General features: G+C 38.8%; 1 protein-coding gene across 1 annotated transcript; it reads left to right on the top strand.

Annotated features, from left to right (window-relative positions):
• The first annotated feature begins 12,439 nt into the window (after positions 1 to 12,439).
• LOC6585333 lies at positions 12,440 to 13,189 on the top strand. The gene has a single exon (XM_002010929.4). It carries the CDS (start codon positions 12,654 to 12,656, stop codon positions 12,984 to 12,986), a length of 333 nt encoding a protein of 110 aa, XP_002010965.1. The 5' UTR covers positions 12,440 to 12,653; the 3' UTR covers positions 12,987 to 13,189.
• Positions 13,190 to 13,554: the final 365 nt, after the last annotated feature.

The raw sequence follows: 13,554 nt of genomic DNA, 5'->3' as shown, positions 1-13,554 counted from the left end.
AGAGAGAGAAGAGAGAGATAGAGAGAGTGACAGGGGGAGAGATTAAGAGAGGAAGATAGTGAGAGAGAGAGAGACGTAGGAATATAGAGGGAGAGAGAGAGATTTTCGGTCGAAGAGAGAGTGAGAGAGAGAGATAGGAATAGAGAGAAGAATAGAGAGAGAGAGATTTTCGGTCGGGGAGAGAGGGTGAGAGAGGAAGAGATTTTCGGTCGGATAGAGAGGGTGAGAGAAGGAGAGAGAGAGAGATATGAATAGAGAGAGAAAGAGAGTAATAGAAAGAGAGCGTGATTTTCTGTCTTTCTCTTATACCCTCTCTCTCTCTCTCTCTCTGCCGCTCTCTCTCTATGTTTTCTTTATACACCTACCTCCCTCTCCCCACTCCGTCTCTTTTTTTCGTCCACTCTATCGCCTACTTTTTCTCTTTCTCTCTCATCATCTCCTTTTCACTCTCTTGCACCCTCTCTATGCCACTCCCCGTCCCCCTCATTTGCCATATTTTCCGTTTCTTTCTCATCCTTTCTCCCATAATTTTCATATCTCTCCTCCCCATCAATATCTCACTAATATTCTGTCTACTCTCTCTAAAGCCCGAGTCTGGCTCTACCCTCAGTCTTTGCTTTTTTGGTTCCACATGGAGTATATGTATATAACCTACAAAAACAAATTCCATATATTTATAGTTCGTAAACTTTTCGCCCCGATTTGCCAATTGTTTTTGCTGCTCCGTAGGACTTTTCCAAGCAACTTTTAACTTTGCATCTTTCCGCTGCTCTACATCATTAAACTAACTGTAAACACAATCCTTTTGCAGCTCTTGTGAAACTTCTGCTGCTGCATCGCTGAGTCTGTTTTGGCGAACAAATTTCATCAGCCCTCGCCGAAACTTCTATGCGCCTGTTGCTCTTTCAAGTAATCCCCTTACTATCGCCCTCTCGGTTTTTAATTGCTGTCACTTTCGGGGAACTGTTAATCTTATTTGCTGGGCATATTCATAGAGTTTCCATTCACATACATATGCATGCATGCTTCTTCTCTTCTATGCTTTCGTAATGTTATCTATTTGCGAACGGGCTTTGGTTAAGCACCCACAAATCATTTAGCCTTAAGTTATTTGGTCTCCCTCTCGTTATCTCTCTCACTCTCACTCTCTCTCCCTCTCTCTCTCTCTCTCGCGTGCTCTCCCTCTCTCTGTCTCTCATTCACTCTTTTATTCCTTTGCCATGCGCCTTTATTGTGCTTTTAATTCCAATTCCAATTTCACACGAAAACTTTTATTTGGTGCAGACTTTGGACTTGCTCTTGCTCTAGGACTTGGACTTGGAACTTCTTGTTGTTTTCTTGCTTGTCTGGGTTTTCTCTGTTTGTATACCCTGCAAGCGCATGCAAAGGGTATTTCCCTAGCAGCACTACTTGCACACATTTCTAGGTGGAACCGGCCGATGCGGTGTGTGGTGTAAAGTAATAAAAGGATATATAAGGAGAAGATCGTCGAGAAAGAAGAACAAGAAAGAGACAAACAAATCGAGTTTCCCATATTAGATCTTTTTTATCTTTTTTTTATCAGGTCTTATCCTTATAGATTTACCACCCGAAACTCAAGTCAGGCAAGGCAAGCCCCAATGCTGTTACTCCATAGCTGACAGGATTATATATGTCAAAAGTCTCGTGTGTATTAATATCGCAGCTGTGCTCAGGGTATCTGCTGGTCGGGCATGCCCGGTTGCAGTGCTTCGGGCTGTTTTCTTTTTAGTCAACTGCCAGGCGGAACTTTTGCGGCTGGTCTTGAAAGTTTTGTGCAGTGCATGCTTGGCTCGTGTTTTGTGTCGTGTCGTGTTGTTCCGATTGCGGTAAATGTTAATAATGGGCCATTGTTTGCCAAAGGATTCCATTTCACTTACACCAACCATTGTTGCTGCTGCTGCTGCTGTTGCTGCGGCTGCTGCTCCTGGCGCTGCTGCTATTTGTGGCGTGTCCTTGTCCTTGCCCTGTGTTACTACGGCTACGGCCAGCGCAGCAGCTTACTGCAAACTCAACGCAAATCCCTATACCCCCCGCCCCCGCGGCCCCCAGCGACAGCTGCTGCCAGCCCGCGCGCCCCAAATAGAAAGTGCAATTAAAGGCCGAACCTTATTGTAAATAGGACGAAACTACTTTTAGGCAGTCCGTGGCCAGCCGCAACTCCCGCAACTTCCGCAACTCCCGCAAATAAAGCAGCAACGATTGCAGCAAACTTTGCTGTGGCCTAGCTTCTTTCTGTGTGCTTTAATTAGATTGTCACTGTCTTGGGCTAGTTGGTTGTACAGCCCAAGGCTAGATTGCATTCGCCAACATGAAACTAGAGCTGAGCTGTGCCCTTTGAGCTTTAAAGTCGCAGCAATTTGAATTTCTTCCATTCAGATTCGGTTCGAATTAAATATTTATTCGCAACTCCAGCCATTGTTTTTCTGCCTATTGCCTGGCTTCACTCGAGACTTGCTCCAGCTTCACTTGAATGGTATTTAAGCCCAACTTAAGCTAAGCTCGTTGAAGTGCTTTAGGGTTAGCTAACCGAAATGCACGCGGCGTATACGTAATGTGCTTATGCAAATGTATTCGGAATACATTCGTGCTGGGCATGCAGGTAAATATATATGTATGCATATGTATATGTTTAGTGTGTGTATATGCTTGCATATGCATATAAATATTATAAGAGCTATTAAAAGCTACCCATACACCCCCCCACACACACACACAGACACACATACGAACTCACACGCGCAATTACCAGCAACTTCCTGCTTAGCAGTTACTTCGCCAGCCATCTTGGCGCCGCTTTCTAACGGTAAACAAGTCAACAGCTATAGACATATACATATATATATATATATGTATATGTAGGTATGTATGTTATGTATGTATATGTGTGCGTGCATTGTGCTTGCCACGCCCAGCTATTGCCACGAAGGCCGACAACAATAAGAGCAGTGACAGCCAGCACAACAGGCATGGCCTGACAGGGTATGCGCGACTATGGAATGAACATATCATATGATTTCTTATCTATATAGACATTATCTGCAGAGGTAGCTTAAGACAGCTGCCAGGATATTAAACCTGGACTAGATAGATACCCTATACTGGGGCATGTTGGCCTCAACTTCTCTGCAATTTTCACTAGTTTAACTAACCCCTTGTGCCATTTCTTGTATAGGGTACAACACAACAACAGCAACAACAATAAAAAATTTGCTGTAAAGCAAACCGGAAGTAAGGCATATTTTCCGCTTAAAATGCCACAATATGTTGACTTCAACCAGTGACAACAACAATAACAATAACAACAAGGACAGCAAGCTCAGCAAGGACATATACAGCAACAGCAACAACAGCAACAACAGCAATATTATGCCTGACAACGAGCTGAAGCAACAATTTTTCTACATATACATATATATATTTTTATTTTATTTAGCTTTAGTCCGGCTTTATTGTTGGCCTTTATTGTTGTTGTTATTGTTGCTGCTGCTGTCGTTGTTGATTACATTGTCATAAAGCGCACATGAAGCGCTTGCACACCTTTCATTTTTATTTTTGTTTCTTTTCTGTTTTTTTTTTTTTTTTTTTTTTTTTTTTTTTTTTTGCAGCTGCCAAAGAATTGCTGCGTGTCTTAACAACTGACTGCGCTTCCAACTTCGACCTTGACTACTTCTCTGATTCCGACTCCCTGCTGGTCTGGCATGCAAGCTTCCAGCAGAATAAAGAATTATTATTAAATAAGATTGCACGAGAATTGTGCTTGAACTATTTACATTAAAATTCCCCAAGGCTGCAGATTGCGTCAAACGGCGTTTGTCTCTCGATTCCGCACAACTGGCGATTGTAAGAAGCGTAAAGCAAGAAGCGTAAATATACTCGATATTTAATAACCGTGTCTGTACTCGATACTTAATAGCCAATACTTTGCATAACTTGTATACTGCCTTTGTAATCTCTGTAGGCGCTCAGTATACTCTATGCAAACTCTCTGAACTCAATCTGTATTCTATATGTTAACTCTCTATGTGCTCTATGTTAACTCTCTGTATATTTACTGTATACTAATAACACTAATGTAAACTGTTTGTATACTCTCTGTATAAGCTTTCTGTGTAAACTTTCTGTATAGTCTATGTAAACTCTCAGTTTTTAATCTGTATACTCTCTCTGTACTCTATGTTAACTCTCTGTATACTAATATCACTAATGTAAAGAGTTTGTATGCCCTCTGTATACTCTGTATACTCTATGTAAAGTCTCTGTTTTCAATCTGTATTCTCTCTGTACTCTATGTTAATTCTCTGTATACTTGCTGATCACTGTCTGATCACTGATGTAAACAGTTTTTATGCTCTCTGTGTACTCAATTTGTTTAACTGTATACTCTGTGGAAGCTCTCTGTATACTCTATGTAAACTCCCTGCTTTTTATCTGTACACTCTTTTTGTGTTATCTGTAAGCTCTCTGTATACTCTGTATACTGTAGTTTATCTGTATACTCTCTCTGTATCTCTCTAGCTCTCTATACGATAACTGTATACTCTCTCTGTAAACTCTCTGTATACTTTCGGTACAGTCTCTGTATACTCTTTATCTACACAATATAGAGTACATCGTTACTCTTTAAATGCTGAATGCTGAAGTCTTTATCTAGCAATTGCTCTATTTGGACCTTTAATCGTGCTCCTTGAACCACAACCATTTGAGGCATGTGGTAAATTCTGGGTCTCGTTCGCAAAGAGGCCTGAAACCAGACTAATGTGACCGGGGTGTGAGGACTGCGGCCACATGTCGGAGACTATGCTGAGTGGAGGAGAATCAAGTTGTGACTGAGGATGCAACTGCTTCAATTGGGACTTGCTTAAGCTTCTATCTGAGCCAAGGCACCTATGCAGAGGGTAATGTAGTCTTTGAGGGCAATAAGACTATCAATCAATAACTAATTTAATTAATTGACATTTGCTTCTGCAGCAAAAGAAAAAGCAAATTCAATTTGAAATTGACTTAATTGCAGCTTCACCTTTAGCTGAACTTAATTAAGAGCTGCTAAACGCCTCGGCTTCAGCTTCCAGTCTCAGACTCAGTCTCAGTATATGGTCAGTATATTTGTGGATGCATGCAGCTAGCATTCCAAGCAAATTTATATGAAATGAATTTTCTTTGGCTTGCTACGTGCAACGAGCAATTTTTGTATCGCTTATTTAGCTTCGGATTCGTTTTTAATTAATTCTCAACTGCATTTTTATGAAACGTGGCCGGGCAAACAATTTTTGCAATAAAAACCGCACGCAGTGTGAAATAAAAAATCAGAGTATCCAGGGCTTTATTAGAGTGCACTTTGTGCCCAGAAATCAGATAGCCCACAGAGGTCAGACCAGAGTCCAGACCAGCAGGATGCAAATAATAATGCAAGAACAAAATGAAACAAGAGAAAGAACAAAAAACAAAAAACAAAAAGCGACAGGAGACTAGACAGGTGCATTCCGTTTAGATTGAAGCTAACCAGGTGGGTGAGCGGGCTGTCGGGGGCTCGTGGGTCGGAGGCTGCCACAGCTAATGGAACTTGGCGTTTACCCTTATCTATGGCATAGACCTGTTTCGATATTTACATGCACACAATGGCCATGCATATGCGAATTCATGGACACGCATTGGCCAGCGGTTGGGCAAGTGCTTGCCACCCTCCCCACCACCCCGATACCCGATAATACCCTGTACATTGTCTGCTGTGCATTGTGCATTGTAAGCCTCTTATGTGTATGTTGGGCTGCCACAAATCGAAAACTCATTCTATTATGCATAATCTAAGCGGCATTAATAGGCAAATCATCAGGGACTTAGCAGGTCTAGCTGACGTTGTACTCTCTCACTCACTGTCATAAATCAGCAGCAAATGGACAGTGCATCTGCTAGTCGGGCATGCTCTGACGCTTTATTCAGTCACTTGAGTTTTGTTTTTCCAATTGTAGGACGTGAGCATGCGAGCCTCTTTCCCTCCTCCTCTCCTGGCCAACGTCTCTCGGTTGTGACCAAACTCAATTTGCGCTTCGATATTCAATTATTGGTCACAAATTGTGACCATGCAGCGTTAGATGCATCTCCCATCTCCCCTCTCCCATCTTTGCTACAGCATTACATACGGATTTCAGCTTTGTTTGCTGTCATTTGTCATTTGATCTCATGGCAACGATGCAATGCAAGGGATTTCGTACATCTCCAAAGGGCTCAAAAATTGTGCAAGAAATTTTAGCAAAGTCTCGTATTTTTGACAAATCAATAACTCATGCTGCGACAGCAATGGCTCCACTACTACATATGTACATTTATGTGAATCTCAAATGTATTGACGTTGTGAATGTACATAAGCCTTAATAATTAAATTATGTACATTATATAATAATGTGATTGGGGACTATCATTGCCATAAAGCATTATTATGCATTGATAATAATATTCATTAAACTTATATTAAATAGGCATATAGTAGATTATAGAAATTGAGTTTATCGATAACAACTGATTCAATCTTCCTTTTTTTCTCTTTTCTTTTTACACAAACTCGAAAGAAGAAATATTCATAATAAATATTTATGTCAAAAAAAAATCGATAACTCATTAATAGATAAGAAATGTTAAAATCATAAACGAAATATTTAAACGTAACATATTTTACATTCACCTATATATATTTAATGCATATTCCCATCAAAAATGCCATTTAATGGCATATCGATCACCCATATACCGATAATTCATGTCCATGAAATGAATTAGGGCATTCATTAAATGTATATTAACATATATTGTATCGTTATAGTCTAAAATGCTTGTTTAGGGCTTATCGATAGCACAATTATCGATAGCAAATGATCAGAATTGTATAATAATTGCCATCACTAAATAATGCTGTTGCAGAAAATGCATTTTTGAGTTAATTGAGAATCGATAACAAATTATAAGCAGAACTTAAATGTCTTCTCTATCGACTATCGATTCCACACAAGGCAACAAACAACGCCTCAAACTGAGGCTAGTACTTGAGAAGTGTGTAAACATAATTGAAGCTTTCGTAGCACTCATTAATTCTGCTATATTTACGGCACAGGTGCTATCGATAACACTCATATCGATGCATTGCACTGCTAGCCAACTAGATATGGAATATTTGTAAAATATTTGTTTTCGATTGCAACGTGCTCAGCCAATCGAAGACTTTTTTGGCTTGGCTAATTGAGTTAACAGATTCCTAAAGCAATTATTTCGGCTGCAGCTGCAGGGTATTGCATCAGTACGTGCCCAGCCCACTCAGCAGCTCCCCGAGGTGAATTTCGTGAGCTCTCTTACCAAGACATTGCATGCGTCTCTCAAAATGCAATAATCAAATTGACTTGCAATCAGCAATGCATTCGAGTTTTCTCCATTTAATTTAAATGCCAGGCACACATGCTTACACAGTCACACACACACACGCACACATACATACATACACTGCAGTCATAATTTTGGATTGTTGCAATACTCGATGCGTATTCAAAGTGCGTAATACCAAGTGCAGCAGACAAGTAAGTCAAGAGGTAAGGGAACTGCGCTTTTGATTGAGTCGCACAAACACATCTTAATTGTTGACAAAAAAAAAGAAGGAAAAAAGGAAAAATAAGAGACACAAAACAATAATAATTAAAGCAATAAACAACAACAAAGATACCCTGTGAAACTGAAAAAAAAAAGCCAAGAATTGTAAATGATTTATGTGAAGGAAATTTTACTAGAGAGCACACATTAAAAGATTAAGAGATTTCTTTTAGCAGAGAGACTTTTCTTATCGTACAATAGAAAATATATAAGTATAAATAGATTATATAATTTCTTTCTATATGGTATATACGTTGTCCACATACCTTACCATATGAGCAGTATTTCACATTGCTCATTTATATACTTTCAACTACTTTTTTCTCTTACTCCTTTGCGAGTATACACAAAATAGAAATACAATATATTAATTACCCCTGGGGCGCACATATACGCATTGACAGGGTATAAGTGAAGGTATATGCAAGCATCAGATCTCATTGCAATTGAATATTGATGTTGACATTTGCCTGGCCTACGCAAACAGACAACCAAAAAGAAAAACAAATAGAGAGCAATGGGCTGGAGCGTAACTGACTGCACAATACCCGTTCACAGCGACATATTTGAAGGTCTAGCTACAGAGAAGGAAAATATTAGCTTTATAAGATATCAGCTCCATGGTAAAGCTAACTAATAAAGCAAAGCTTATACGAGACTAGCATAGAGTAAGCTCTTTAGCCAACTTCCTATCAAAGCAGACACGGATCAACTTCAGTCAAATCCAATATATCAGACATCAGCCTCTTTGTCTGTTTGCTAATGGAAAAGCCATGGCATAAGACGCTGGGCATATGGAACTAATCTCTTCAGAAAACTTACCAGACCTCAAAACAATCATCCATCGACATCAGGCGAACCCAATAGACTCGCTTTGGCACATTGTGAGCGAGCATAACACGTGTCCACTCTGCTCTCGATGTTAATATTTGTAAATTGTGAATTATTATACGATATATGAGCTCTTAATTAATGTGAATAAAGTTAATAATGTCGCCGACAGATGTCCAAACATTGTAATGCATAAATTGGCCACAAATTTGGTTGCAATTTCAACTGAATGAATTTTAATAAGGTCCACGCGAACAAATAATCAAATCAAATAACCGAAACAAACGAACAACAACAACGACAACAACAACAAAATGCAACAAATAAGTAACAAAAAAAGCAACAGAGCAAAAATTTAAATAAATAAATTTCAAATTATGGAAATTTTAATTCGAATATGGCAGACGCCGCGGGCGGCGAACAAATTTTTGTCGAAGCGAACAGAATTAATAAAATTTTAAGCATTTACCACAAAGCAGTGAGTGCCCCTACTCCAAACGTACACCTGTTCCAGATGCAGTGCCTGGATTTAAACTATGCCTTGGCCTTTGCGTCTGGCCCTCTCTCTGCCACTCTCTCTCCCTGTCTCTACCTGTGCTGCTCCTCCTGCTCCTGCGACACCTTGTTGCATCGCCAAATGAAGTATGCAACAATTTCAATTTGCAAACCACAACAACAACAACAACAAAAACAAAGAACAAGAAGAAGTACAAGATTTTTCTCATATTTCTCAAAGTGCAGCTCAGAGGGCGGTTCCATTGCTTTTGCATCCAATTCATCTTAAGCAGCATTTGCAAATTTCCACAATTTTCCAATCGATAGACAATAACAATCGTCATTCTTCACAGATATGGAAATTGTAGTAGAAGTTCAAAAAGTTCTCCCTTCCCAGCTAAAGAGTTTGTAAAATTTCGCAGCATAGCTCAAGGCGCATAGAAGCTAAACACAGTCAAGCATTTATCCAGTTTAAAAAACCTTCTGAGACAATTTATTTTCATACCATTTTTATTCAAAAACAAGTTATTCAATGGGTCATATAACGTATGTAGATAGACGAATGTAAGAACTATCGAGACATACATACGTACAAGTCTCATCTATAGCCACAGTTATAGTTTATATAGAGTTTGCTTTAAAAATTAAATACATAATTCACGTTTCTCTCAAATGATCGAAAGCTGTTTGAAATGTTCATGTAATCGATTAATGTCAACAATCAACTATTGGTATATAAGCAGACTTCAGAATTTCATAAATAGATGATATATGATATACGATTATATAGAAATCTATCAGAGTCCTGGCAGAATATAAACAGCATGCAGCAAACATTAAAGTGCTCAATAACAGTAATATATCAATGGCATATCCTCTCGATAAGAGTTCTCAATAACAGAAATATATCAATGCCATTTTATTTCGATAACTGTAGGATATCGAATGATTGACTTCTTTGAGTAAGCCTCTTCCATTTATCCTTTCCATTCTATCAAGAGAGCCCCGAGAGCTACAAAGTCTATTTAGGCTTGCCATTTTAGGGTATCCTTGAATAACCACTGTAATTGCTGTTTGAAAAATACTTTTCAAGTTATTTTCGTTACGTCCCTCGCTCTGCCGGCATCTTCTGGCCTTCGTCAGTGACGGCTTCGCATCAACGTTCTTGTGAGTTGAGCCGACCTTGAAATGCTACATGCACAAACTAAATGTTTTGAGAGCTTAAGCTTAGTGTCTGTGTGAGAGGGAGAGAATAGTTCTATGTATACTTGTATTTGTTTGTTTGATTACGTGCAATAATAATATGAAACGCCTAATGAGAAAACTCTCTGTGCGAATGCAACTGGAAGCTGGGAATGGGAAAAGAATATACAGATTTCTGCTATGTTATATAATTCTCAATTAATTTCAGTGGCAAATCTGTTCACGGATATCAAAGCTGCATTCAGTTGGCATTTGTTATTTCTACCTGAATATCTATGAAATGAAATCTTTTTGCAATTTCCCGATTCCCTTGAAACAATTTCCCCAAGTCTCTGCTATTTGCGATTTCTCCTTGCTTTCATCATGCTTAGCAACACTTTGACGAGAGCTATGAATCAGTGAAATGTTAAAGTGATGCTGTTGCGCTTTGGAAAATGCTAAGATCTGCATCACTCTGAATGCTAAGAGACAGCCGTTAAAGTAATAAACTGTTCTTGAGCAGCTGTTCAAGTGATTATGTTATAAATGGGTAAATGAGGTACTGTTAGTGGCCCTGCTATTAACTGAAAAATGCTTAGTACTTACACTGTTAAAAAGCTGCTATTAAGTTGATTCTATTATTAACAGAGAAACGTTAAGTTAGTGTTATTGAGCAGCTGTTAAATGACTCTGTTATTAGCATATAAATGTTAGGGTTAGTGTTAGTGTCCTGATAATCAGAATATCATCAGGTTACTCTGCTGTTAACCTAAACATGTTACAGTGTCACTGTTATACACACATAATAGATTGTAATGCTGCTCCGCACTGTCCATGACTCCCAAGCAACAATGCATCGTTCCGTTCGAGCTGTCAATCAATTTTGTCAACTGCAGTCCGTAAGCCCTTTCAAATATAATAAATTGATTTCCATTAATTCTATTTGAATAAGTATCAAATAGAAATTGCGCAAATTGAACGACAAATATGATTTGGTTTTAATAACTGAATCTAAATCGGTAAGAGGGGTATATTAGTTTTGTTGAATATATAGAATGGTGAAAGCGTAAAGCCTTTCATATTTAAGTTTATACATTATTTTCTTAAGATCTTGATATTCCAAAAGCCGAGTCAATTTTCAATCTATCTGTTCTCTCTCTCTTAATCTTGTTAGCTTGAACAGCTGGAGACTGGAATACTTAGTTCTTCTTCAAGTGCATTTCAAATTATCGCACTTTTTTTTATTTAAATGAAATCAATATATGAAAGTGGATATTTATCTTGAATAATTTCAAAGCTGAAGCCATATTTTCATTTAATTCTTCTTCGATTTTGTTCGTTAGTGACTAAGTAAAATTGCATTTTAACAGGCAACTCCTTAAGGCGCTTTGATTGATTATCACGCACTCAGAGCTATATTAAAATTTATAATTGAAAATTGAAGCGAATTCGATTAAGTGCAATAGAAGCAATTAAAGAAAATGTTTGCTCATATTGTCAACTGGCGCCAAATAGAAAATATTTGCTCTATGCAAGTGCAAATGCAAACACACACACACATATATCGAAGTCTATAAATAGTAATTTAATTTTATTTTTGTCAACTGCTTCATATTCGTTAGTTATTCACAGACCAGTGGCGTAGGGGAGGTTGTTGGCTTTAATATTTCAGAGCTGTATGCTGTATGCTGTATGCTGTATGCTGTATGCTGTATGCTGTATGCTGTATGCTGTATGCTGTATGCTGTATGCTGTATGCTGTATGCTGTATGCTGTATGCTATATGCTATATATATGTCGTATGCTGTATGCTGTATGCTGTATGCTGTATGCTGTATGCTGTATGCTGTATGCTGTATGCTGTATGCTGTATGCTGTATGCTGTATGCTGTATGCTGTATGCTGTATGCTGTATGCTGTATGCTGTATGCTGTATGCTTGTATGCTGTATGCTTGTATGCTTGTATGCTGTATGCTGTATGCTGTATGCTGTATGATGTATGCTGTATGCTGTATGCTGTATGCTGTATGCTGTATGCTGTATGCTGTATGCTGTATGCTGTATGCTGTATGCTGTATGCTGTATGCTGTATGCTGTATGCTGTATGCTGTATGCTGTATGCTTGTATGCTGTATGCTGTATGCTGTATTTAAGTTCTATTTCTTAGTCAAATTTTGTACTATCCACCATCCACTATCCACTCGAGAGCAACAAGATTTAGTCTAGGAACTTTGGATTTTAATTCCGAAGCAAAGTCAGCTTTGTTTTAGCTCTCGTTGCCCTGCCAATTCAGTTTATATTTAGTGCTGATGCCTGTTTAAAATTCCTGTTTTATCCGAATTCAATAATTGAGAAAATTGAAAATAGCCACAGCTACAGCCAAAAAAAAAAAAAAAAAAATAATAATAATAAAAAATTAATTAATTAAAAAACAAAAGCCCAAAACTCGCTGGCAAAACGATAGTGAGCAAACGACATAAATAGATCTAGGGCAATGATGGCCGGAACCCGTGCTCAAATCAATATCTATGTACCATCCATTTGCCGTTTTCCGGAGCTAACTGTAGTCGGCGGCTATAGGGATCCGGTTCAGCTGATGCTACCGCGTTTGCCAACGCCCAGTGAGAAGTCGACGACGTCGGCTATGGCCGCGGTGACTGCTGCCGCCGCCATGGAGGAGGATGCTGGCATCGAGGGCAGCGGACGTTCTCTCTATGTCATCGATAGACAGGGGCGGGTGCTGGAGCATGTGCGTTACCAAGGCACCGATTATCGTGGAGCTCTGCGAGCTGCCATCAGTGCCACGCCCACGCATTGGAGAGAGTAACAACTGCTACACAACTACACACACACACACCAACACACAGCAATCGCATCGAAATCTCACAATCAAATTTGCTGTTAATGACGTTTTATCGAATCCGCGAAACTTTCGAAATCAACTTCCAATATTTGATTGTGAGCATTTACCGAAAATCGATAAATATCAGACCCAATCGTAAATAATAAATTTCGAAGTTAGTCAACTAATCACTCATGTTGATTGTAAGATAATTTTGTAGTCGGTACCCAAACAGTTCGCTGTTATCGATAGTTATCGATATTCATAATCGATAATATAGATATTCCAATACAGAGAATCGATTCGTATTGTTCATTCAGTGTTAGGATGCACATTTTAATCTATTTTGTGTAGTTAGGTACTCTAATATTTAATATATCTATAGGGTATATAATACCAAATACCCTGTATATATTTGGGCAACAACTTTAGCTGCTGTTTAAGCTTCTTGCAGGTGTATTGGTGCAGTTTTGACTGCGCTTAAAATCCCGCAACAGTTGCTTCAATTAGGCAACGCATGCGGTAGGCGTGGCACGCGCGCATCGGCTCAGGC

Source organism: Drosophila mojavensis, unplaced genomic scaffold (genome assembly GCF_018153725.1).
Source record: "Drosophila mojavensis isolate 15081-1352.22 unplaced genomic scaffold, ASM1815372v1 contig_136, whole genome shotgun sequence".
NCBI classification, from domain to species: Eukaryota; Metazoa; Arthropoda; class Insecta; order Diptera; family Drosophilidae; genus Drosophila; species Drosophila mojavensis.
The sequence above is the reverse complement of the archived record's forward strand: the minus strand, read 5'-3'. Positions and strand labels throughout refer to the sequence as shown.